Here is a 25,997-nt window from a genome sequence, read left to right on the forward strand (position 1 = left end):
CAGCCTTTTTCCACCTTAGAAACATTGCTAAGTTACGTAATATGCTATCAGTCTCTGATGCAGAAAAGTTAGTTCATGCATTCATGACCTCGAGACTAGATTACTGTAATGCTTTATTAGCTGGTTGTCCTGCATCTTCAATAAACAAGCTACAGTTAGTCCAAAATGCAGCCGCTAGAGTTCTTACTAGATTAAGAAAATATGATCATATAACACCGATTTTATCATCACTTCATTGGTTACCTATAAAGTTCCGTATTAATTACAAGGTATTGCTTTTGACTTATAAAGCTCTAAATGGTTTAGCTCCAGTCTATTTAACGGATCTTCTATCGCCTTACAATCCATCGCGCTCTTTAAGATCACTAGATTCGAGGTTTCTGGTCATTCCTAGGATATCCAGATCCACCAAAGGAGGCAGAGCATTTTCACATTTAGCTCCGAAGCTCTGGAATAGCCTTCCTGATATTGTTCGTTGCTCAGACTCGCTCTCCCAGTTTAAAACTAGACTGAAGACGCATCTATTTAGCCAGGCATTCATATAAATTTTTTATCTTACAGTTACTGTAAATTCGGCCTCTAGTTCATAAACGCCAGAGGAGAACTGGCCCCCGACTGAGCCTGGGTTCTCCCAAGGTTTTTTTTCTCCATTGGGTCACCTGATGGGGTGTTAGGACACCATTAGGTCACTGGATGGAGTTTTTCGGTTCCTTGCCACTGTTGCCTTTGGCTTGCTCAGTTGGGGATATTCAAATTAATTAACCAATCATACCATTGATCAGCTCTACCAAACTTGGATGTCTTTTTTCCAGTAATAAACAAACATTAAGTTGTTTTGATTGATACTGTGAAGCAGCTTTGATACAATCTGTATTGTGAAAAGCGCTATATAAATATATTTGACTTGACTTGACTTGACTTAAAATAAGTGTAAAACATAAAAGTAAAATCCTGAAACAGCAAGTCAAGGCATATTAAACGCCAAAGAAAATAAATGCGTCTTGAGGGAGGACTTAAAGGTAGATAAAGTTGGGGCAGTTCTGATATGAACCGGGAGAGTATTCCATAGTTTAGGGCCGATGACAGAAAATGCACGATCACCTCTATTTTTTAATCTTGTCCTGGGAACTTGCAATAGTCCGGAGTTAGCAGATCTAAGTGACCTTGACTGAACGTAGGGGTGTAGCAAATCTGTTAAATACTGTGGTGTCTCATTACGAATGGATTTAAAAACAAACAATAGAATTTTGAAATCAATTCTATATTTGATCGGCAGCCAATGTAGTGAGATCAATATTGGCGTGACAGAATCATATTTACGTTTTCCGTAGAGGAGCCGAGCCGCTGCATTCTGAACTAATTGTAGACGTGAAACACAAGCCTGGGGGGCACCGATATACACAGAATTACAGTAGTACAGTCGAGATGTTACAAAAGCATGCATAACTGTTTCAAATTTCTTTAGAGAAAGAAATGGCTTCACCTTTGACAGGAGACGAAGATGGTAAAAACAGGACTTGATCAATATTTATCTGCTTATCGAATTTAAGATTATTGTCAAGCCAGACACCTAAGTTTCTGACACATGTGGTAGTATAAGGTGACAACGATGCAAGTTCAAGATCATGTACATAGTGCTCATTTGAACCAAACACAATAAGTTCAGTTTTACTCTCATTAAGACTCATGAAGTTAGTTGCAAGCCAGTGTTTTAGTTCTTCCAAACAGTCCATAATGGGCTTTAAGGCCTGCTTGTTATCCCGCTTCATAGGGATATAACTTTGGGTGTCATCTGCGTACAAATGGAAAGAGACCCCATACTTGTTGAAAATAGACCCTAGTGGAAGCATATAAAGGGAAAACAATACAGGACCAAGAATTTAACCCTGGGGAACACCAGAATTTAAAGATATTTCGGAAGATGAATGGTGTCTAATATTGACAACATACCTCCTGTCAGAGAGATATGACCAAAACCACTGTAATACTGTGCCACGAAGTCCAACACATGTTTCAAGACGTGATATAAGAATATCATGGTTGATTACATCAAAGGCAGAACTGAGGTCTAACAGAACCAGACATAGACTGCCCGGAGTCAGTAGTTAACATGATATCATTTAAAACTCTTAAAAGAGCTGACTCAGTACTGTGACAGGTTTTAAAACCAGATTGAAATTTTTCATTAATAGAATTTAAAGTCAGATAAGACTGAAGTTGATTTAAAACAACTTTCTCTAGAATTTTTGAGAGAAAAGGTAAATTTGAAATAGGGCGAAAGTTTGCCGGCAATGTGGAGTCCAAACATGGTTTTTTAAGGTGAGGCCGCACTGTGGCAAGTTTGAAATCGAAAGGTACAATCCCAGTACGGAGACATTTGTTAATTACAGACAACAAATCAAAGCCAACAGTCTCAATAACTTGCAGAAGAAAACGTGATGGAATGACATCGTTTGGGCACATAGTGGGTTTCAAACGAGACATAGTATCGAATAGAGTGTTCAAATTAACAGGCTCAAAGACAGACCAAGTGAAAGAGGAGAATGGAACATCAGACAGTTTATACGCTGAAATAAGCATTGTAGATGTAATTTTGGAGATCTTTCTGTTAAAATATGTTGCAAAGTCCTCACATAGAGACACAGATGCTTCGGGAAAAGGATTAACATTTGGGTGGAGAACAGACTCAATAGTGGAGAATAGAATATTTGGCTTATGGCTATTCCGCAAAATTAATTCTGAGAGGTATTTAATCTTTGCAGCCTTAGCAGCTCGTTGAAAAGCAGAAAGAGAATCCCTTAAAATTTCATATGAAACTTGTAGTCTGTCTTTTTTCCATTTAAGTTCTGCCCTTCGACAGGTCTGTCTGAGAGAACGAGTGATATCACTATGCCAAGGTATTGAATTATGCTTGTGTTTTTTTCGCTTTTAAAGGCATAAATACATGGCATAAATGCATCTATACAAAGCATATGAATATTTAACAAGGCGAGCGCCATTCGTTGCATGATTGTTTGTTTGTTGCGAACCGGCTGTTATAATTCTAACCCTGAATACATTTGGCAACAAAAGGTTTTAAGAAGACTAGCCTATAACATGGGGTTAAATGAATGATGCGTATTGGTTGGGTTTAGGATGAATGTCACATAGCGCTGAAAGTGTCTCTGCCTCTTCCTTTCACAGACCACCACTCAGACATGATGGAGGTGGACAGGGCAGTGGAGATCCCGGCCAGTAAAGCCATGGTGCTGCGGGGCCACGAGTCTGAGGTCTTCATCTGTGCCTGGAACCCTGTCAGCGACCTGCTGGCCTCTGGGTCAGTATCTAGCTAAAGCCAGAGTCTAACCCTTTAATGCATAAATTATTATTCCATAATCGGGTCTTTAGCGACATGGATCTATAACTAATTTATATCTCTATAACTATAATTATATAGTTATAAATATAACAGAAAACTATAATTTTCTGTCTTCAAAATCAATATTGATCGATTACACCATCTTTGTCAGACATTGCCATCTTGAGGAATAAAGTTAAATTGCACTTACTGAGTCATCAGAGACTCAATGTATGCACAGAAAAAAATATACTTAAACTATTACATACCTGAATAGAATAGAAGGTTCATGTTTAACTTTAAAAAATGAATGAGGGGGAGGGTAGTGAATGACGTCCCGGGCCAGTAAAGACGTATGCATTTAAGGGTTAAACCTGTGAATTTTGAAAGAATTATTGCTTTGCATGTCTCTGCATAATAATTTTCAAATGGTTTGTTTCTCTCTGCGTTTGGTTGTTGCCATCAGCTCGGGAGACTCGACTGCACGGATCTGGAACCTGAGTGAGAGCAGCGCGGGAGGATCCACTCAGCTGGTGCTGCGGCATTGCATTCGGGAGGGGGGGCAGGACGTACCCAGTAACAAAGACGTCACCTCACTGGACTGGAATGTGAGTACTGGGACTAGCGCTTATGAATCCTAGTAACCCTGCTTGCATAAGCCTCTCTCCACACACACTACAGACAAAACAAATTATTCAAATTCATATTTCTCTCTCTCTCTGATGTTGGGCAGAGTGAAGGTACACTCCTAGCGACAGGATCCTATGATGGCTTTGCAAGGATATGGACTAAAGATGGTGAGCTTCATTAACTCTATCGCTAACATCAATTAAACTTCAAAATCCTGTTCATCTAATCAGTGTCCCATAACTGGTAGGTAATCTTGCCAGTACACTGGGGCAGCACAAAGGTCCCATATTTGCTTTAAAGTGGAACAAGAAAGGAAATTTCATTCTCAGCGCTGGTGTTGATAAGGTATAGTATAATTATCATATTCCGTCTTGATAAGCTGATGCGATGACGTTGAGATGCTAATGGGAATGTGCACCTTTCAGACCACCATTATTTGGGACGCACACACAGGAGAGGCAAAACAGCAATTTCCATTCCATTCTGGTGAGTAACAAAAAGGACCACAAGTAGGACATTTATTTTCCCTCGACGGACCTTGACGTTCTTGCTAATCCAGTTGAGAACAGGGGGAAAACACTTTAAATACACCAATCAATGCACATTAATAAAACTATATCTGACAGGATTTTGCAGCCATATCAGTTATAATGTGACCTGAAGGACCTTCAGAGAGGGAGAGAGAGTTTTGGTGCGAAGAGTAGCTAGGGTTTTCCTAAAGTGTGTTCACACTTGTAGTTCGGTTCTCTTGGTTCATTTGGTCCGGACCAAAAAAAACAACATTTAGTCCCGGTCCGCTTAGCTTTCAGATTGGCATTTTTAACACCGAACCTAAAGGAATAGGGATACGTTCATAAGAGGATTGGTCAGCTTTTATGACGTATTGCCTATTTCGCGACAGAACTTACCGAACATCCAAAACAATGCTGTGTTTTGGGATTAATGCGCTCGTTGTATGTGCTTAACCCACATATGATGGTATTTTGACTACCTGAGAGATCATGAAGAGCTTATAAAATGTGTAAAGGAATCAAAACAGCGGCAGGAATCCCTCCGTCACACACAAAGGAAGATCTGCTGTGAGACGCGGTTCTGATGCCTGTACCGAACTTTGATGGGCAACATCATGACTGATGAGAAAAAACAGGTTTGCTTGAGCCTTCTGTAATTTTAGGGTCTAATCTTCCTGTTTTTGGTTCGTTTACATGTCTTTGGTCCGTGTTGCATTCATATTTCATTCGAACCGCACCAGAGTTCATTTGAAAGCGGACCGAGTCACATCTTTTCAGCGGTCTCGATGTTTGGGGTGGCACCAGGGTTCAGATGGCAACGTTCACACTTATTCAAATGAACCGCACTAACAGAGCAATAGCAACAGGGTTCGTTTTAATCTAAACAAACATGGCAAGTGTGAACACTGAAAACACCCTTAAACCCCCACCCGGGATGGTTGTGACATCCAAATGTGTCAGTTGTACGTAAGCTCATTTCAAAAGAATCATTAAGAATGATGTGGTTCGCATTTGTCACCTGCAGCTCCGGCTCTGGACGTGGACTGGCAGAGCAACAACACGTTTGCCTCCTGCAGCACGGACATGTGCATTCACGTGTGTAAACTGGGCCAGGACAGACCAGTCAAAACATTCCAGGGCCACACAGTAAGCCACTTGCATCACATATTCTACTATATATGGTGTATATCAATATCTGCTTATTCTACTTTACTAAAAGTAACATCTTAACCCTGTAAAGCCTGACATGGGAAACAAGTCAGGAAAACTAAATGTTTTGAAATCAAATTATTGAACATTTAGCAAAAATGTATGTGTATCATATTTTAAACATTTCTGTTGATTTTCCTTTGTTCTGGACACCAGACGGTTTAATTTAGGAAAAGAGTTTCAATCCTAATAAAGGATAAAAAGCAGATACATTTATATAATAAATATTAAAATGTATATTTTTATTATTAACGTTTGGTTTCTTTTAATATAATGTATGCAAATATATCAGACATTTTTAATGAATAAAATGATGGCGGCAAAAACAAATAGGCTGCATATATAAAAATACATATTATCTGTTCCCTTTAAATATATCTACGTAACATGATATTTGATTGTAATTGGAAGTGAGAATTATTTGAAGAACAATTTTATTATGGTTGAAATAATACATCATGAAATGCATTACAATGATGATTTAAATAAATGTACCTCAAATACATGCTGATTTGATGCTCAAGAAACATTAATGATTATTAACAATGTTGAAAACAGTTGTCCTGTTTAATATTTTTTGGGAACCATTAAGCATTTGATACACATTTGCAACAGTTTCTCCTGTGTATGAAGTAAACCTAAAATCCCATAGGTTTTTTTTTATAAAATTGAAAATGTAATATTGAAATGCATTTAGATTTCTGCATCTGGCAGACACTTTTATCCAAAGCGACTTACACTGCATTCAAGCTACGCATTTGAAGTTTATGCACTCCCTGTGAAACTAGCACATTATCTCCGCGGAGCTACTTGCCACAAAAGTAAATAATTAGACACTAAATATTGATCTGAGTCTAAATATTTGATTAGGTCTTTAAACGCTTCCGCGGAGAGAGCAGTTGCAGCGCGGCAAGTTCAAACTAGACGGACATTTAAGGGATATGGTACAGTCAGACCACTTATTACATAACCCTTTTTTACACAAATAATTATGGAGATAAAAAAAATATTTTTTTAAACGTTTTAAAATCGTACCTGTTTGTTATCTTATAATCCATTACAGTGTACAAAACAATCGTCGCAAAATGGCAGCAGCTGCGTTTGTATGAAATGAGAGAGCGACGCCATGATACGGGATGGCGTAATAAATAACTGTACACAAAATATTGATTTGACTGAGTTTTAATATTTTATTAGATCACCAAACGCAAAACTTCCACGAAGAAAAACTGTTCCTAGCAAGCGTGTATCGCTGCTGACTTCAGCAACCCAGATGAGCCTGTGTTGTCTGTTTTCAGCGGTTGTAACATACCGCTGGGTGACGCAATTGACCAATCAGAATCAAGTATTCCACAGAGCCGTGTAATAAGCATGCTTAACGGATTACATCACTGATTATTTGAACTCCTTATCCTCAGAATGAAGTCAATGCAATCAAATGGGATCCAACAGGGAATCTCTTGGCCTCCTGCTCTGATGACATGACGTTAAAAGTGAGCTACAAACAACCTGCCATGATCTCTATCTTGATGATTTGGCCGTTTTCTATTGTGTATGTTTTGTCAATTGGGAGTTTGTATTCTAATAATGTTGTGTATTGTACATTAGCTCTGGAGCATGAAACAGGACACTTGTGTTCATGACCTGCAAGCCCACAGTAAGGAGATCTACACCATCAAATGGAGCCCGACTGGCCCTGAAACCAACAACCCCAATGCCAACCTCATGCTGGCCAGGTGCATTAAACCAGCCACCATCAGTCCTTTTTTAAAAATCATTTTGATTGATTGGCTAAATTTAAAATCTGTCTGCATTTTTAGATGTTTTTACATGCTTGTATGTATTCATACGCATTAAGCGGTTGTTTTTTTCTCTGCTTAATTTCTGCCCACAGCGCGTCGTTTGATTCAACGGTGCGTCTGTGGGACGCGGAGCGTGGCGCCTGCATCCACACGCTGACCAAACACCAGGAGCCCGTCTACAGTGTGGCATTCAGCCCAGATGGGCGACACCTGGCCAGCGGCTCCTTCGACAAGTGCGTCCATATCTGGAACACGCAGGTACTATAGGCTGTTTATCAAACGGTTACTCGTTGCTAAAGATCATTTAATATCTAGTAATAAAAAAACATTTAGCTAATAAACATCTAAATAATTACAGTTACTAACTCTAACCCTTAATCTTGTCACATTTGTAATATATTAGTTACTTGGGCTATTGTGTCATGAAGGGAGCATGAAAATGGTGTTTGTTATTTGGGATGTAAGGGATGACTTCGAAGGAAGAGTAAAGGAGCTAAATGATTATTAGACATTCGACCTGAATTATCATAGTAACACAAATTGCTTTCACTTATCGATGACGTCATACCCTCGAGCGGGAGGTAAAGCAGATTCCGCCATAGTCGTTGCCTGTGTTGCATAGTGTGTACGTGCATGTGGGGTTGGAGGAACCAAGATTAGGGGTGTGTTCCTTTTGGGTAAGGACACATTTGTTTTAGGTAGGGTGTTTGTTTTGGTGATTTCAAATATCAATAGTGTTTACCAGAAATCACTTACTTCCCCTTTAATGCCTCCTTGAGGCCGAATTATTTTAATGAAACATTGTAATGTACAGAATGAAAGTGGATAGATTTAAAGATAACATTTAACAGTTCTCTTTACTTTTTTTTAACTTTTTTTTATATAATTCTGTACTTAAAATGTTCCAAATAGCAACTTTAGCTTAGCGGTTTACACCCTATGTAGACACTATTTAAATTTGTCTACAAACTTAATTTCTGATGTTTAGGCTTAAGACTAGTTAATCAAGTATGTTCAAACTTGAAAAATACTTGGTTTCTAGATTTACATGAATCTTCCGTTGCTGATATATTGATCTATGCGGCTGGATTGAATGGCTGGTGTTCTTGACGTGAGTCTCGTTTTCTCCCCTACAGAGTGGTGCTTTAGTCAGTAGTTACAGAGGGACGGGTGGCATTTTTGAAGTATGCTGGAACTCCACTGGGGACAAAGTGGGCGCAAGTGCATCAGACGGATCGGTGAGTTGTGGTGCAAAGCAAAGATATGAAGATACAGCGTAAATTAAACAGATAAACTGTCAGGTCCATAAATATTGGGATATCGACACAATTCTAATCTTTTTGACTCTATACACCAGCACAATGGATTTGAAATGAAACGAACAAGATGTGCTTTAACTGCAGACTTCCAGCTTTAATTTGAGGGTATTTTCATCCAAATCAGGTGAACGATGTAGGAATTACAACAGTTTGTATATGTGCCTCCCACTTTTTAAAGAACTTTTGCTGATAATTTACTCACCCCCATTTCATCCAAGATGTCCATGTCTTTCTTTCTTCAGTCGAAAAGAAATTAAGGTTTTTGATGAAAACATTCTAGGATTTTTCTCCATATAATGGACTTCATGGGGTACCAAACGGTCCAAGGTCCAAATGACACTTTCAGTGCAGCTTCAAAGGGCTTTAAACGATACCAGACGATGAATTAGGGTCTTATCTTGCGAAACGATCGGTCATTTCAAAAATAAATAAATTTTTTTTAAGTTTTATAAGCAAAAATGCTCGCCTTGCTCAGTTCTGTGATGCACATTCGTGACTCTCCTGTTCAAACTCGTTCATCAAAATGAACAAGTCTTTTTTCAAAGATTTGTTCATTTTGATGAACGAGTTCAAACAGGAGAGTCACGAACGTGCATGATTGACTTGGCCATTGCATAACATTCAAGTTCTTTCCCTTAAAAAAACTCTTTGGTTGCTTTCGCAGTATGATTCGGGTCATTGTCCATCTGCACTGTGAAGCGCCGTCTAATGAGTTCTGAAGCATTTGGCTGAATATGAGCAGATAATATTGCCCGAAACACTTCAGAATTCATCCTGCTGCTTTTGTCAGCAGTCACATCATCAATAAATACAAGAGAACCAGTTCCATTAGCAGCCATACATGCCCACACCATGACACTACCACCACAATGCTTCACTGATGAGGTGGTATGCTTTGGATCAGGGGTCTCCAACACGTCGCTCGCGAGCTACCAGTAGCTCGTGGCCTGATTGTTGGTAGCTCGTCAAGGGGCCGTTCACATATCTCGTCTTTTGCGCGATCAAGTTCGTTATTTTAAATGTAGGCGTGCGGCAATCGCACTCGTAATTTAAGCGACGCGCTCATTTTTTTCCTGGGGCTGCGAGATGAAAACAAATCTCAACTCAGAATGCCACAAGCACACCGCAGGTCATGTGACAAGAACCAACCAATCAGCTTCACCCTTTCCGTAACAACATTGAAAGCTCAGTCAACATGAAGAATGGGGGTGCACTCAAACACCACGGGTGTTTTTTTCTTCTCCGTAAATAAATCTTTTAGCAGAGCCACGGTACAGCAAGCGTTTTTCGGTGGTGGAAATCCATTAGCTACTAAAAATTCTTTGTCGTTGTGGAGAGCGCAGTGCATAGTTGCATAGCAACGACAGACGCCACGGGAAAATTGGACCGAATTTTACTATTAATAATAAAAGATAAGCTAATGTGCATTGTAAATGTCAGTAATTTATATTTGACTCATTCTTTTTATAAAAGTGATTTAAAGGCTGAAATATGTTTATCTTTTTATAAAAAAATTGTCAACTTTATTTGAACTTGTATGTTAGTAGATCATTTTTCATCATTTTTAATGTTATTATTTTAATGTTCATGTAAACAAAAAGTGCATATTGATGCTAATTTTATTTGCTGGTTTTCGTCATAAAACTTGTTGAATTGATTTTATTGTGTAGTATTAGTACTTTTTGAACAGGATTCTGAGATAACGTGATCATTTTGGTCACTATAATCATGAAATTAAATTTTCATACCATTTCATCTCTAGTTGTGATGATGCAATATAAACTATAATTATGTGTTTTTACAGTATATTATGCAAAGTACAATTTTCTATAAAAAAAACCTCTGATTCTGTTCTTTTCCCTGACATTTAAGGGTGACATATACAGGTCCTTCTCAAAAAATTAGCATATTGTGATAAAGTTCATTATTTTCCATAATGTAATGATAAAAATTAAACTTTCATATATTTTAGATTCATTGCACACCAACTGAAATATTTCAGGTCTTTTATTGTTTTAATACTGATGATTTTGGCATACAGCTCATGAAAACCCAAAATTCCTATCTCAAAAAATTAGCATATTTCATCCGACCAATAAAAGAAGTGTTTTTTTTATACAAAAAAAGTTAACCTTCAAATAATAATGTTCAGTTATGCACTCAATACTTGGTCTGGAATCCTTTTGCAGAAATGACTGCTTCAATGCTGCGTGGCATGGAGGCAATCAGCCTGTGGCACTGCTGAGGTGTTATGGAGGCCCAGGATGCTTCGATAGCGGCCTTAAGCTCATCCAGAGTGTTGGGTCTTGCGTCTCTCAACTTTCTCTTCACAATATCCCACAGATTCTCTATGGGGTTCAGGTCAGGAGAGTTGGCAGGCCAATTGAGCACAGTAATACCATGGTCAGTAAACCATTTACCAGTGGTTTTGGCACTGTGAGCAGGTGCCAGGTCGTGCTGAAAAATGAAATCTTCATCTCCATAAAGCTTTTCAGCAGATGGAAGCATGAAGTGCTCCAAAAATCTCCTGATAGCTAGCTGCATTGACCCTGCCCTTGATAAAACACAGTGGACCAACACCAGCAGCTGACATGGCACCCCAGACCATCAGTGACTGTGGGTACTTGACACTGGACTTCAGGCATTTTGGCATTTCCTTCTCCCCAGTCTTCCTCCAGACTCTGGCACCTTGATTTCCGAATGACATGCAAAATTTGCTTTCATCCGAAAAAAGTACTTTGGACCACTGAGCAACAGTCCAGTGCTGCTTCTCTGTAGCCCAGGTCAGGCGCTTCTGCCGCTGTTTCTGGTTCAAAAGTGTCTTGACCTGGGGAATGCGCCACCTGTACCCCATTTCCTGCACACGCCTGTGCACGGTGGCTCTGGATGTTTCTACTCCAGACTCAGTCCACTGCTTCCGCAGGTCCCCAAGGTCTGGAATCGGTCCTTCTCCACAATCTTCCTCAGGGTCCGGTCACCTCTTCTTGTTGTGCAGCGTTTTTTGCCACACTTTTTCCTTCCCACAGACTTCCCACTGAGGTGCCTTGATACAGCACTCTGGGAACAGCCTATTTGTTCAGAAATTTCTTTCTGTGTCTTACCCTCTTGCTTGAGGGTGTCAATGATGGCCTTCTGGACAGCAGTTAAGTCGGCAGTCTTACCCATGATTGCGGTTTTGAGTAATGAAACAGGCTGGGTGTTTTTAAAAGCCTCAGGAATCTTTTGCAGGTGTTTAGAGTTAATTAGTTGATTCAGATGATTAGGTTAATAGCTCGTTTAGAGAACCTTTTCATGATATGCTAATTTTTTGAGATAGGAATTTTGGGTTCTCATGAGCTGTATGCCAAAATCATCAGTATTAAAACAATAAAAGACCTGAAATATTTCAGTTGGTGTGCAATGAATCTAAAATATTTGAAAGTTTAATTTTTATCATTACATTATGGAAAATAATGAACTTTATCACAATATGCTAATTTTTGGAGAAGGACCTGTATAGGCCTACAAAAACTCTTTTAGTTGTTAATATGAGAGTTATGAGACATTATTTAAGAGATTTAAGTATTGAAACATTATTTAAGAGATTTAAGTATTGTATTACATGAGTAGCTCTCGGCCACTTTCATTTTTAAAAAGTAGCTCTCAAATGAAAAAAGGTTGGAGACCCCTGCTTTGGATCATGAGCAGTTCCTTTCCTTCTCCATACTCTTCTCTTCCCATCACTCTCTTACTAGTTGATCTTTGTCTCATCTGTCCATAGGATGTTGTTCCAGAACTGTGAAGGCTTTTTTAGATGTTGTTTGGCAAACTCTAATCTGGCCTTCCTGTTTTTGAGGCTCACCAATGGTTTACATCTTGTGGTGAACCCTCTGTATTCACTCTGGTCAAGTCTTTTCTTGATTGTTGACTTTGACACACATACACCTACCTCCTGGAGAGTGTTCTTGATCTGGCCAACTGTTGTGAAGGGTGTTTTCTTCACCAGAGAAAGAATTCTTTGGTCATCCACCACAGTTGTTTTCCGGGTCTTTTGGTGTTGCTGAGCTCACCGGTGCGTTCTTTCTTTTTAAGAATGTTCCAAACAGTTGATTTGGCAACACCTAATGTATTTGCTATCTCTCTGATGGGTTTGTTTTGATTTATCAGCCGAATGATGGCTTGCTTCACTGATAGTGACAGCTCTTTGGTTCTCATATTGAGAGTTGACAGCAACAGATTCCAAATGCAAATAGCACACTTGAAATGAACGCTGGACCTTTTATCTGCTCCTTGTAAATGGGATAATGAGTAAATAACACACACCTGGCCATGGAACAGCTGAGCAGCCAATTGTCCCATTACTTTTGGTCCCTTTAAAAGTGTGAGGCACATATACAAACTGTTGTAATTCCTACACCGTTCACCTGATTTGGATGTAAATACCCTCAAATTAAAGCTGAAAGTCTGCAGTTAAAGCACATCTTGTTAGTTTCATTTCAAATCCATTGTGGTGGTGTATAGAGCCAAAAAGATTAGAATTGTGTCAATGTCCCAATATTTATGGACCTGACTGTATGCATATTTTAGTGTTTCTGAACGGATTGTTTCACGGCAAATGCAGCTCCACACAAACCATCTTCTTGTACCTGTAATGAGAAGTGCTTATCAACAAAAGAAACTTTAAGAACTCCTCACCGTTTTGTATGGAAGCCCGTTTCCGCCATAGTTGAGAAAAAAAAAGATTATCTAAGTCATAGTAATGAGAAAGTTTCTCATAATTATGACTTAGTATCTCATTATATTGAGAAAGTTTCTCATAATAATGAGATAAGTCATAATTATGAGAAACATTCTCGTAATAATGACTTAAGTATCTCATAATAATGAGAAAGTTTCTCATAATAATGACTTAACATCTCATAATAATGAGAAACTTTCTCATAATAATGACTTAACATCTCGTAATAATGAGAAACTTTCTCGTAATAATGACTTAACATCTCATAATAATGAGAAACTTTCTCGTAATAATGACTTAACATCTCGTAATAATGAGAAACTTTCTCGTAATAATGACTTATTTTCTCGCACTTCTACGCATGCGCAAAGCGATGGAGCAGAAGGGAGTGCCACGCTAGCGACATCCGCTGGTCAAAGCGTGTAAATGCAACACAGCAAACATGGCACGATCTGCAAACCAGTTGTTTTCATTAAAGTCAGTGTGAACTAAGTGCAATCTGTAGTATCATAAAATAACATCAATTAAAAATCATCAGTATCTTCCATACTTTTCCATACCCACGAAAAAGTGTAAAAGTGGAAAGCAGAAGCAGGACGGTTACCATGGTAAAGAAGGACGCCTGCTTGTGCACACCGATGGTGTTACGTGAACTTACAAAACTATCAGATTAAAGTTGGATTATTACATTTATTCGTTAAGTTTAAGTGTAACATCTTCATAGGCGTAATTTGCGGGTGGGACGGGTGGGACATGTCCCCACCACTTTTTGCCAGGGTGGATTGTGTCCCCACCACTTTTGAAACATCTCGCGGCACCGATGTACCAATACGAATAAATAAAACATCTCCAGTTAACTCTAGTAGAACATTCATTAAGTTTGTTTGTTAAATTAGAGGCGATCTGAAATGTGTTGTTTTTGAAATCAAGTGACCAAAGTGCTCGTTGCTTCTGCTATCAGTGGCGCGGATACAGTGTTCTGTTGTGACTCGCGCACAGTCTTCACACGGACGCGCGCTTGAATCCGTTGCGGAGAGACTCTTTATTCGTTACGGTGAAATCACAAAACATAATGCACAAAAAACGTGCCCCTGCTTGATATACAACCACTAATAAACAATCGGTTTTAATGAGGGGGAAAAAAACTATACTTGTGGATTAGAACCCAGAACCTCTGGCACGCTTGGGATAAGTTCTGCCACTGGACCATTGAAGTACATAAAGATAATAGTCGGATCAGATCTCATTAAACGACAAATTCAACACAATGTACTATTGTATATTCATTATTACGAGAAACTTTCTCAATATAATGAGATACTAAGTCATAATTATGAGAAACTTTCTCAATATAATGAGATACTAAATCAATTTTCAAATCAAAAACCCAATCTCTTATTTTGACAAAACTATGGAAGCCCGTTTCCGCCATAGTTGAAAAAAAAAAAGATTATCTAAGTCATAATAATGAGAAAGTGTCTCATTATTATGACTTAGATAATCTTTTTTTTTTTTTCAACTATGGCGGAAACGGGCTTCCATAGTTTTGTCAAAATAAGAGATTGGGTTTTTGATTTGAAAATTGATGCAGCTAATACATTTTAGCATTGTATTTTTAGAGTTGTAATGTTTAAAAAATCTGCTCACATGCTTTGATAATAATAGCTTTGTAGGACTATACTTTTATTTTGATAATTGGTTAAAAAAATCTGATTCTGTTGCATAGAACCAAATAAAGAATAATATAGATAATATTTTATAAAATCTATTTTATATTTCCTAATCTTTGTTGTTTTAAGTAAAAGTGCGGTTATTTTATTGTATTGGGTTGTATTTTTTAAAATTAGATTAATAAAATAATTGAATTGAACTAAAAAGTCTAATAATACAATTATACAAAAAACTCATTTAAAATAAGAAATTAATAATTAGTCTGTTTAGGTTTTCGGCCAAATGCATTCAAAATTGTCGGTTTCGGTTTTGGCCTATAATATGCAGCTCCATACGCTGATAAACAATTATTTTCAGTTTTCTAAGATATAAAATTAAGAATATAGAATTTGCAATATGATACAACATCAGACCACAGTTGAAGTATCAGTCACATGTCAGAGGTAAATATATGCAGGTTTAGTGTTTTAGGTTGAAACCAATGAAAAACAGAATATATATTTAAAAAAAATACATATGACTGCTATTTACCAAAAAATAATGCTTTATGGACCATTTATGTTAAATATGGTCTGAATAAATCGATTGGAAGGAATTGGATTGGAAATTTGAGTCTGGAAAAGTATGGAATTCTGAAATTGAAAATGTGTAGGAACCATGGATGTGACGGTGAGGATATTTTCCCACCGAATAATCGACGTGGAATCGAATCTGACTCCTGCTTCTGATCTGTGCTGCGACTCTCGTTCGGCTCACGATTTATTAAGCAGATGCGTTCAGTTTTTAATTTTAGTGTCTGTGTTCTCTAACAGAACTAAATTATTTTATATAAAAAATAAATAAATTGTAATTGGCGGTGGCGGAAGTTATGTAACCGGTGTTCTGAACACTGTAACACCGTCAACACCGACTATTGTAGCAAGCAAGACTTGTAGGAACCCCGTTTAAGATAGCAGTAAATGGCCATAAATATGTTTCCTATCAGAAATGTTATGATAGGAAACAGAAACTGTATAGGAAACAGTATCAACGCCCACTCACTATTGCATGTGAGTGTTTTGGAAACATCCATAGCATAACATAGCATAATAAATTCATATATTTACAGTTTCTGATGCAGCTGCTGTCAGATACAATAGTCAACAAAAGTTTCTTTGTGAGTTCACCTTTACACTGTGCCTCGTTTAAAAACCAAATTCTCCTAAAAAAAACATGATCACAATCAGGGTATGCAAATGTTAAGGGTATGTGATGTGTGACCCGTGCTGGAAAAATGACTCGCAATGAGGTTTTTCATTAAAAAAGGAAACCTTCAAAATGATGTATGACTGAGCTACACCCATTTGAAGTCGATAGTCAGCAAAGTCAATTTTGAGAAAATCGAGTTCCGAAGGTTCCAGAACAAAATCGCCTAGCAATCATACCTTGAAATCCCTGGTAATAAAGACAAAATCACAGCAAGGCTCACACCAAGTCAAAACCCAATATCTATAGGAAAAAGAAATGAACTCATTTTGAGCCTGTGTGCATTACGACCACTTTTGCCAGCACGGGTCACATTAGTCAATGTCTTGCTCTGGAGACAGTCATATGCAAAATGTATTTGCACATGTGACGCAAGGTTTTTTTCATAAACAAGAACTGAAACTAAATAGAGATTGTCAATGAAAAACTAAACTATCAACAGTTATTGAAAAACGAACTGAAATAAAGTAATTGCAAAACCCATTATTTATTTTTGATAATTAATAAGCTCTCATCCTGTAGCCTACCGGAAAATCAAGTTTTTTCATTCCACTGCGCTACTTTATTTTTTAATGTAGACGCGCTAGACGGACTTGTATGACCGTTGCGCTCGCGTCTTTTGCAGCGTCCTGCGCATGACACTGCTTTCTAAAAACGTGGGATTCAAGTTCAACTTTAAAAAGATGTGTCTCGAGACCTTGGGCTTTTCCCCCATTCCACGGCCTGCGTCTCTCGTTTTTCAAAATCAAAAACGCTTTGTGTGAACCAGCCCTAAGAAGCAAAAGTATTTCTGTCTCCATTATGAAAATACAGCTGTACGTTAATTCCAAGTCCAAAATCACTTTCTCATGTGAAACTTAATAAACAAGATAGCTATCACACAAATTACATAGGATATCACACTGAGCAGAAAACAAAAAAAATCCAAAATGGCACATCTAGCCCACAAACAGAAGTACATTTGTCAGAGTAGAAGTAAACTAAAAGTCTGGTCTGAATAGAACACAAGAATATGAGTATATAACGTTAAAAGATACAATAGACATAAGGCATAAATGGATCAATACAAGAATAATACGTTTGAAAGGATTAATCATAGAAATAACCATAAAAGAATATCCTAATCAATAATTATGAGTTAATGTTGTAAGTTCTGAAACCTGCAGGATGTTTTATTGGTACAAAGACCTCGTATGTCAAAAGATCAATGCAAATTTGATTTCTCATGTCATGTCCCCTTTAAATACCCTTTTTTTATGTTGCAGTGAAATATTACAATAGTAACATTTAGTATTTTATTTAGCAAGTTTTCTTTAATTTAACAATTAATTTTATTTTATGTAATTGTCATTATTGTAATTGTTGTTGTTTTATAGCCATAATGATACACAATCACATAATCTTGGTCCAAATTGTGCAGCCCTAAAAAACGAGCAAAGGAAACCTGGATTTTTAAAAACAAATCGTAAATCTCCAAAATGTGCTTCTCTTATTTTTAGGGAGGTTTAGCATTTACCTTAAGGATTACCTTTACTGCCCGTTGTTCATAATACGTTTTCTTCCCCCATCTCAGGTTTGTGTATTAGACCTAAGGAAATGACGCTGCCTATGGGAAGCCATGGACCGACTTTGAATGTGTGCATAGCCAAATGTACCGACTGTCCCTGTCCCATCATCCACTGCTGTAGTCCACGCGTGAGGTGCCAGACCAGCTCCATCACAACACGGACCCGTGACGCTTAAGACAAGCACTGTTATATACAGACTCGCTCGACACCGCATGTGCACACACACACACACACACCTCATTAGTTCCTGTGTTCATATATTCCAAACCCAGAGGGCTGAGGTCCACGCCGCTGTCGTGCGCATATTGCACATGTCAGAACTCCAACGGTGGTTTAGGCCAAACTGCACGAGCTAAAGAGCAGAATATGGCCAACTCATGGCTGTATGATATTGACAATTCAGAGTATTGGCACTGTATGTTTAGTGGCTCTGTGACTTTTGGAAACTGTTCTCCAAAAAAATGTGCTCAAGGAATTTTGTTTTCTTTTTCTGCCAAACTTTGAGAGATAATTTGAATCTTTTTCCTTTTTTTTTTTTTAAGAGTTCCACGAGTACAGAAAAGCCTATTAAATGACTCAACTCTATTTTCTAATGCGAATGCCCTGTGTTATTTTGTACAACCTATGCAACTTTGTGATAAGACAAAACTGAACTTGCAGTGCATAAATGGGTAAACGCCTGTACGGTTAAAATGTCTGATAGGCCAACCCTAAAAAACACAACGGCACATTCGCTCTCACTGTTCTGTAACAGAAAACTATAGCTATCAGGTTATTCGTTCCTTTTGTTGATTCCAGCGATTCTTCTTTCACCTTCCTCCTAGATGACAGCTCACTTAAAAATGTTCCTCCGATTTGATGTTCTTTCTTTTAGTCCTGCGTATTGCTGTCATTTCCTGCTTTTCTATAGAGGTGTGAGCTTGGTATGTGGGTATGATTTGTAACAGCCTTAGTTTATGTCTTCACGCGAGAGACAGAATTATGGGTCGGTGCGGTTTGGTTTTTATTCACTTTCAGTCAGTCAGAAGGGAAGAGGACTTTGTCAGGATGAAGTGGTGCCGTTTGTTTGTAAATGGAAGTGTCCATATGGATGCACCTGTTATAAAGGACTGGTTTTAACGTAACCTCTGTTGACTTTGGGATCTCGCAGCATGGTTTCGTCGGGGTAACGGCACATTGGTTTAGAGTTTGCTAGACGCCGTCACGTGTCTTTATAAAATACCATTAGACAGTCATAGTCCAGAAAAGCAGCTTTTACCCAGCATACTCATGTCACCTCTCAGCACTTTAGACCTACTCCCATTAAAACCTATGAGCACTTAAAACATCTTTTATCTTTTCGGACTGAAATTACTTGAGTGACATTAAACATTTACTTGAATGAACCAGATAGTTATTAGAGGATGAGGCGGCTGGTTTAAACTAATGAAATAGTTTGTTTTTGTTTTTTATATACATATATAATAGTCCAAAATGCTAACAAATGCCTTTCTTTCCCCATGGATCAACTATAATCTGTATCCCCCTCCTAAGAATATCCTGAATTTTTTTTTTTTTTTTTTTTTTTTTTTTAAAGAGATGAGTATTTTGAAGCTTGCTCTAATATAATCAACAAGTAGATTGTACGAAAATGTGCTATTTATTATATTGTCTATGACAGTGGAATGGGATTTTATAATGTTTTAATTTTAAAGAGATTTACCTTTTACAGTGTGTGTGCGCAAGCGTTTGCTTCTCTTGGTCCTCAACACCTAGCACTCAGCTTGCTGTGTCCACAACCCTTTGAAATTTTGTACTTTGAAATCTTTTGTAATTCTAATGTTGTTTTTAGCGCTCAGCAAAAGCACGTATATGGGCATATCCGAACGTCTTGGACCATGCAAATACTTGTTCAGTGATTTTTGTCTCACTTTAGATCATCTTGAATCGACTTTTTCCCTCTTTCTCTCTCTTTTCTTTTTTTTTCTTCTCTATTTCGCTCACTCTCCAGCAGAAATCACTTACTGCGATGTTGATTTGACTATTGTGATTTGAGTCTGATCAAATGAAAAGTCCAGAATAAAATATATTTTGATAGTAGTGTGTTCTCTGTCTGTGCTTTTGAATCTCTATGAATGCAGACACACTGCCTTCCTGAATCATCAAGAACATGAGTATTAAAGTCTGCCTTTGTTAATAATTTTAACTCCTTTAAAACTCAACTCATCTTTGATCACCAAAATTACATATTTAAATGTTTTTGTCCTGTGAAAATAAATTTCTTCATGCCTTAACCCATTTAATCCAAAAAAAAAAAAAAAATCAGAGATGACATATGAATTTGTATGGTATTTGTAAGGTTATTAAACAATCCATGTCAATTATGTAAAAAGATTATCGAAAAGCCCATGAAAAAATAGGTTTTATGTCTGGTCACAAATGTGGCTGGTAGTAGAACACAGGGAGTCTATGGTGTTAATGCATTTAAAACATGACAAACCTCAGCAATTAGTTTAAAGACTGGGTTAAATAGTTGAAATGAGTGTTTTATTCAACAAAGAATTAAACATTGTCTGGCTCAGTTTCAAAAAAGGACAAAATAGCATTCCTATGCTAGCAGTACGGCGCACGAATAATCAAATAAAATAAGAAATTTAGTTTTTTCTTTTTTATTGAGCTAAATAGCAAATTAACAAAACAGTAGCTTATACAAGGTAGGAAATCAATGACATACAGATGAGAAAAATAATTATGTTCAGTTATGCACTCAATAGTTGGTCAGGAATCCTTTTGCAGAAATTACTGCTTCAACGCGGTGTGGCATGGAGGCAATCAGCCTGTGGCACTGCTGAGGTGTTATGGAGGCCCAGGATGCTTCGATAGCGGCCTTAAGCTCATCCAGAGTGTTGGGTCTTGCGTCTCAACTTTCTCTTCACAATATCCCACAGATTCTCTATGGGGTTCAGGTCAGGAGAGTTGGCAGGCCAATTGAGCACAGTAATACCATGGTCAGTAAACCATTTACTAGTGGTTTTGGCTCTGTGAGTAGGTGCCAGGTCGTGCTGAAAAATGAGATCTTCATCTCCATAAAGCTTTTCAGCAGATGGAAGCATGAAGTGCTCCCAAATCTCCAGATAGCTAGCTGTATTGACCCTGCCCTTGATAAAACACAGTGGACCAACACCAGCAGCTGACATGGCACCTCAGACCATCACTGACTGTGGGTACTTGACACTGGACTTCAGGCATTTTGGCATTTCCTTCTCCCCAGTCTTCCTCCAGACTCTGGCACCTTGATCCGGTCCAGATCAGAAGAGGGTCCGGTCACCTCTTCTCGTTGTGCAGCGTTTTTTGCCACACTGTTTCCTTCCCACAGAGTTCCCACTGAGGTGCCTTGATACAGCACTCTGGGAACAGCCTATTTGTTCAGAAATACCTTTCTGTGTCTTACCCTCTTGCTTGAGGGTGTCAATGATGGCCTTCTGGACAGCAGTCAGGTCGGCAGTCTTACCCATGATTGCGGTTTTGAGTAATGAAACAGGCTGGGAGTTTTTAAAAGCCTCAGGAATCTTTTGCAGGTGTTTAGAGTTAATTAGTTGATTCAGATGATTAGGTTAATAGCTCGTTTAGAGACCCTTTCCATGATATGCTAATTTTTCCAGATGGGAATTTTGGGTTTTCATGAGCTGTATGCCAAAATCATCAGTATTAAAACAATAAAAGACCTGAAATATTTCAGTTCGTGTGCAATGAATCTAAAATATATGAAAGTTTAATTTTTATCATTACATTATGGAAAATAATGAACTTTATCACAATATGCTAATTTTTTGAGAAGGACCTGTAGTAGTGTGTGTAGGTACATTGGTATGTTTAAGTAATTGGATATTTTAGTGATATAGATAGAGGCAATTTAAAACAATCATAGTAATAGAGTTGTAGTAGAAGTAGTAATCATAGTAATAAAAATAATAATAATAGTATTAGTTGTAGTAGTAGTAAAAACAATAATATTGAAGATAATAATAGTAGGAGTAGTGGTAGCATTAGTAATTTATAATAATAATAATAATATAGACCGGTCAATAAAATGATTGTAGATATACACTATTCTCTAGGTCTGGGAGCCGCTCCACAATTGCCAGTGAGCACAACCAACAGACCCTCCCTCTGATCCACCTTTTTTCTGTGGCTTGGACCATGGTGTGCACTACTTAGCTCCTCAGCCAAAGACACCACATCCAACCCAGATAGCAATCCAACAGTTATACATGAAGGGATTAGGGCAAAGGCTGTAAAAGGGAGGGGCCAGTCAACCCAACAACCGAGTCTGTATTGACCATGCCAACGGGACGTGCCACTCGCACCCACCGACAGCACCTAGAACAGCCGCCCGACCCAGACCATTTATATTTTAAAGTATACAAATTATAAAAAAATATAAGTAATGTTATTTATATAGGAAAAGGTAGGGAAGTAAGACAAATAGTTTTATAATATCAATACCAATACCACCATCAGCAACAACAAAAAATAGCAATAGCAATAATAGGCAGATTTTACATATATAGATAATAAAGTATAGTTTATAGAATGTTATATATATATATATAAGACATCTATCTATAAGGATAAAGATAGATAGACAGACAGACCCTGGAACACCAAGGTCAAGCAAATCCAAAACTTGACTTGAGGTCAGTCTGAAATGAGTTAATAAGAATAAGACAGAATGACACACAGGGGACATAGACTCGTGTTATACCACTGGTCACAACTGTGACCGTCTTCATTTTGCTGCACTCTGAGAACAGAATATGTATTAATAATTGTAATATGTTACTTTTGTTTCCAGCTATTTTGACAATAATGGCTGTATGTTGAGTGATTTTCAGAAGACAGTAAATATATACTGCTATATAAGCAGCAAATATATCTAAGTTTAAGTTCTATAGTATTGTCCCTTGAGAAGATATGCTAAAATGTTTGGTGAAATGTGAGTGTATGTATGTATGTATATATAGATAACCTTTTCACAATGATGATGTGTACAAATTTTGTTGAGCTATTCAAATATTTACTATACTTAGAAAACGTATCCGTCATTTCTGAGCTTTGACATCCTCATCGTTGTGTTAAAATGGCAGTACCAGGATATAAATGTGTGTGTGGTGACGTGACCAAACTACCCATTAATATATTTATTTTTGTGTTTAAACTATACCCAATAATGTTACACCTGCCCAGACCTGAGGTAGACTGATGTAGAACGTGCTCCATCATTTTTAACACCACACTAAAGTACATGTGAGGAAGAATTGTGGTCACAATTGTAACAAACGGGATTAAAATAGCTTGAATGTAACTCCAGCCTTGTCTCGTTTAGTATACGCAGTTTCTTGAATATGCAAATTAGACCCGCCTCCCTCGTGAGGTGAGTGAAAAGAAACACCAGTGAGTTCAACCCACGCTTTTGAGACTATTTTTGGTTCACTGGACTTTTGAGAAGAAAATACTCAGCAATGGTGTTGATATGAATTTGCACATGGTTTGTCTTAAATCATATTAAAAACACCACATAGACATATAAACAACATTAAAAATTTGACACAAATCAAATGAATGAAAGCCAAAATGTAGCATACAGTTTGCTTCCCTCAAGCTGTATGAACTCTACAAGTTTCCGTAAAACCTGATGATCCTGTTCTCCAGCTTGTGAAGTTAGTGCAGAATCTACATTTTATGTCAACTTAGGTTTTTGTTTTTAAATTCTAGGTTGAAAAAAAATCCAAATTTCCATTGTGTTTCTCAGATGTTTGAATTTATACTTTATATAGGCTACATAATATATAGTAAAATAGGGTAATATAAAAAAATGTTACAAATCAATGTATTATTTAATTAATTATTTAGACTTGTACTATACAGGCTGGGAGTAGCTGGGTCAGAATGAAAAAAATGTGATATACATAGGTTTTTTTATGGTTATAAAAATAAAAACATAAAAATAACCATTCTTTTTAAAGTTCTGGAAGTGGGAATGTTAGTTTACTGTTATTAAAGAAAACCTAAAAAAAAAAACATTCGGGAACGTTCTGTGTAGCTTCTCTGGTTGTTACAAAAAAATCCCACCCTGTAACCTTCACCTAATGTTTCAAGAATGTTGTTTAGGTCCCAAAAAAAGAAATGGGAACCATATGGGAATGTAAAGGAAACATTCATGTTTGCTGGCTATTGAAGCAATAAGGCTAAAGAAACCAGTGATTAGGAAACAGATGAGGGGCCGAGTAGTGCCTGCCCGCTTTCAAACTTTCTAATATTCTGACCACCTCATGACCTTTACACATTTCTGACTGGTAGCTACTGAAGTGGTTTCAATTGTTCCGAAAAATAATTCGCAGAGATCTTTGATGCCAGAAATAATTAGACTTTATTTTCGAACGCCGTTCCGTTCCATAGAACGACGCTCTAACACTCTGGCCCTCTGGCCTTCCAGCGCGCTCCCAAGTATTTTTTGGTTCAGAGTTATATACATACATCTTCTTCCAAAGAAGGTAACACACCCTATAGATAGTTTTGGGTAAAGGTCTTTTACCATGTGACTTCTCAGAATAGAATTTTCTGCAGCAAAAAACATTCCATTCAAGGTCTTTCACATACACAGAGGAAATCCAAAGTCACAGACAGAAGAAATAATTGTGTCCAAATATATAGCAAAATTACTTGTTTTCTAAATAATAAAATCTTCAACATTCCCTCCTCTGAGGCTTATTAAGCCTCACATTCACTATCCTTTTCGAGAGTGTAGTTTCAAAATCCAGCTCTCTCATTTATGCTACCTAGTGACTCAACTGAGTCACTCATTCTCCTTTCCAATTACTGGATTAAGCCACAACACTCCAGAGGAGCATTCGAACCAAACATCTCTCTCCATTTTCTTTCAGTTGTTTTTTCTTTTGCTTTCAATGGGAAGAGTAAAAGACTCGAAATTCTCCCTAATCAAAAATTAAGCCAAAGAATAAGACAGTGTTATAAGTGTGTGTATACATTTGGTTCAGCATTGCCTGTTATTGACACAGTTATGTAGAGTATATCAAACATAAAAGTCTCTTATACTATTGAAAGTTTTCTTGCGGTGTAGATATCCTCTAAGGTCTGGCTCCTCAATCATCTTCTTCATCCTTAATTCCTCATTTACTGGAATCAACATCCAGGGTTTGTATATATCAATTTGGTTGCCCTCTCAAATTAGTTTTCATTATCTTTTTTCCGCATTTCCATTCGTTTAACCGTGGTTTTCCAACTAGTGATCTTAATATACAAAGTACACAACAGAATAATAACCCACTTTCAATATTGCATCTCCAAAAAACATCCCTAATTGAGCAAACCTTAATTTTCCAAACTTTTATTACGTTTTCCTTAACTTCTGCTCTTAAGTTTTTTCCTAAATTTTCCTCCCTGCGCAATATTATTTAGTAAAAGTGCAACACTGATCACCAAACATAAGTCATTCGACTTTTTTCACATAATTGTTTTTCCTAATGCAGACAAAGCATTATAATAAATCTTCTGCTTATTATAGTAGTCTAATTGATTTATTAAGCATTTTTGTTCTACTTGATCCATATGACTATTAATTCAAAATATGGCTGGGTAAACATAACTCTCTCGTTTTTATCACTTCTTATGAGAGAATATAATTTCTTAAATTCGAAGAATCCATCTTTTAGTCAGTCAATTTTAGTGAACAGAACACTTTACACCTATCTAATAAATTGCAATACATTTCACTTACTGTCTATTTTATTACCAAATTTAAACAATAAATTCCATTTTGACCTTTTTAATCTCGCGTATTGCTTCCTATTCTTATTGTAGCTCCTCAGTTCAAGACTAAACTGAATACATTTCCTTCGTTTCTACTAATTTCTAAATAATCTATCACGAATAAACGAATTATGTCTCATGTAATCACTCTAACTAAGAAAGCTTCAGAGCAATGTTA

At 37.3% G+C, this 25,997-nt stretch overlaps 1 protein-coding gene across 2 annotated transcripts in view; it reads left to right on the forward strand.

The window, feature by feature from the left end:
- Positions 1–20,089, forward strand: part of tbl1xr1b (TBL1X/Y related 1b) — a 34,203-nt gene extending 14,114 nt beyond the window's left edge. For both annotated transcript variants that reach the window (XM_077202419.1, XM_077202492.1), the window contains 11 exons: positions 3,184–3,316; positions 3,804–3,945; positions 4,071–4,134; positions 4,215–4,312; positions 4,393–4,453; positions 5,504–5,625; positions 7,107–7,181; positions 7,297–7,424; positions 7,583–7,748; positions 8,627–8,728; positions 18,016–20,089. In XM_077202419.1, the coding sequence (XP_077058534.1) occupies positions 3,184–3,316; positions 3,804–3,945; positions 4,071–4,134; positions 4,215–4,312; positions 4,393–4,453; positions 5,504–5,625; positions 7,107–7,181; positions 7,297–7,424; positions 7,583–7,748; positions 8,627–8,728; positions 18,016–18,042 (1,118 nt within the window). In that variant the 3' untranslated portion in view covers positions 18,043–20,089. The remainder of the gene's footprint in view (positions 1–3,183; positions 3,317–3,803; positions 3,946–4,070; positions 4,135–4,214; positions 4,313–4,392; positions 4,454–5,503; positions 5,626–7,106; positions 7,182–7,296; positions 7,425–7,582; positions 7,749–8,626; positions 8,729–18,015) is intronic.
- Positions 20,090–25,997: the final 5,908 nt, after the last annotated feature.

Source organism: Siphateles boraxobius, unplaced genomic scaffold (genome assembly GCF_051911475.1).
Source record: "Siphateles boraxobius isolate OS27281-9 unplaced genomic scaffold, OSU_SipBor_1 1, whole genome shotgun sequence".
NCBI lineage: Eukaryota > Metazoa > Chordata > Actinopteri > Cypriniformes > Leuciscidae > Siphateles > Siphateles boraxobius.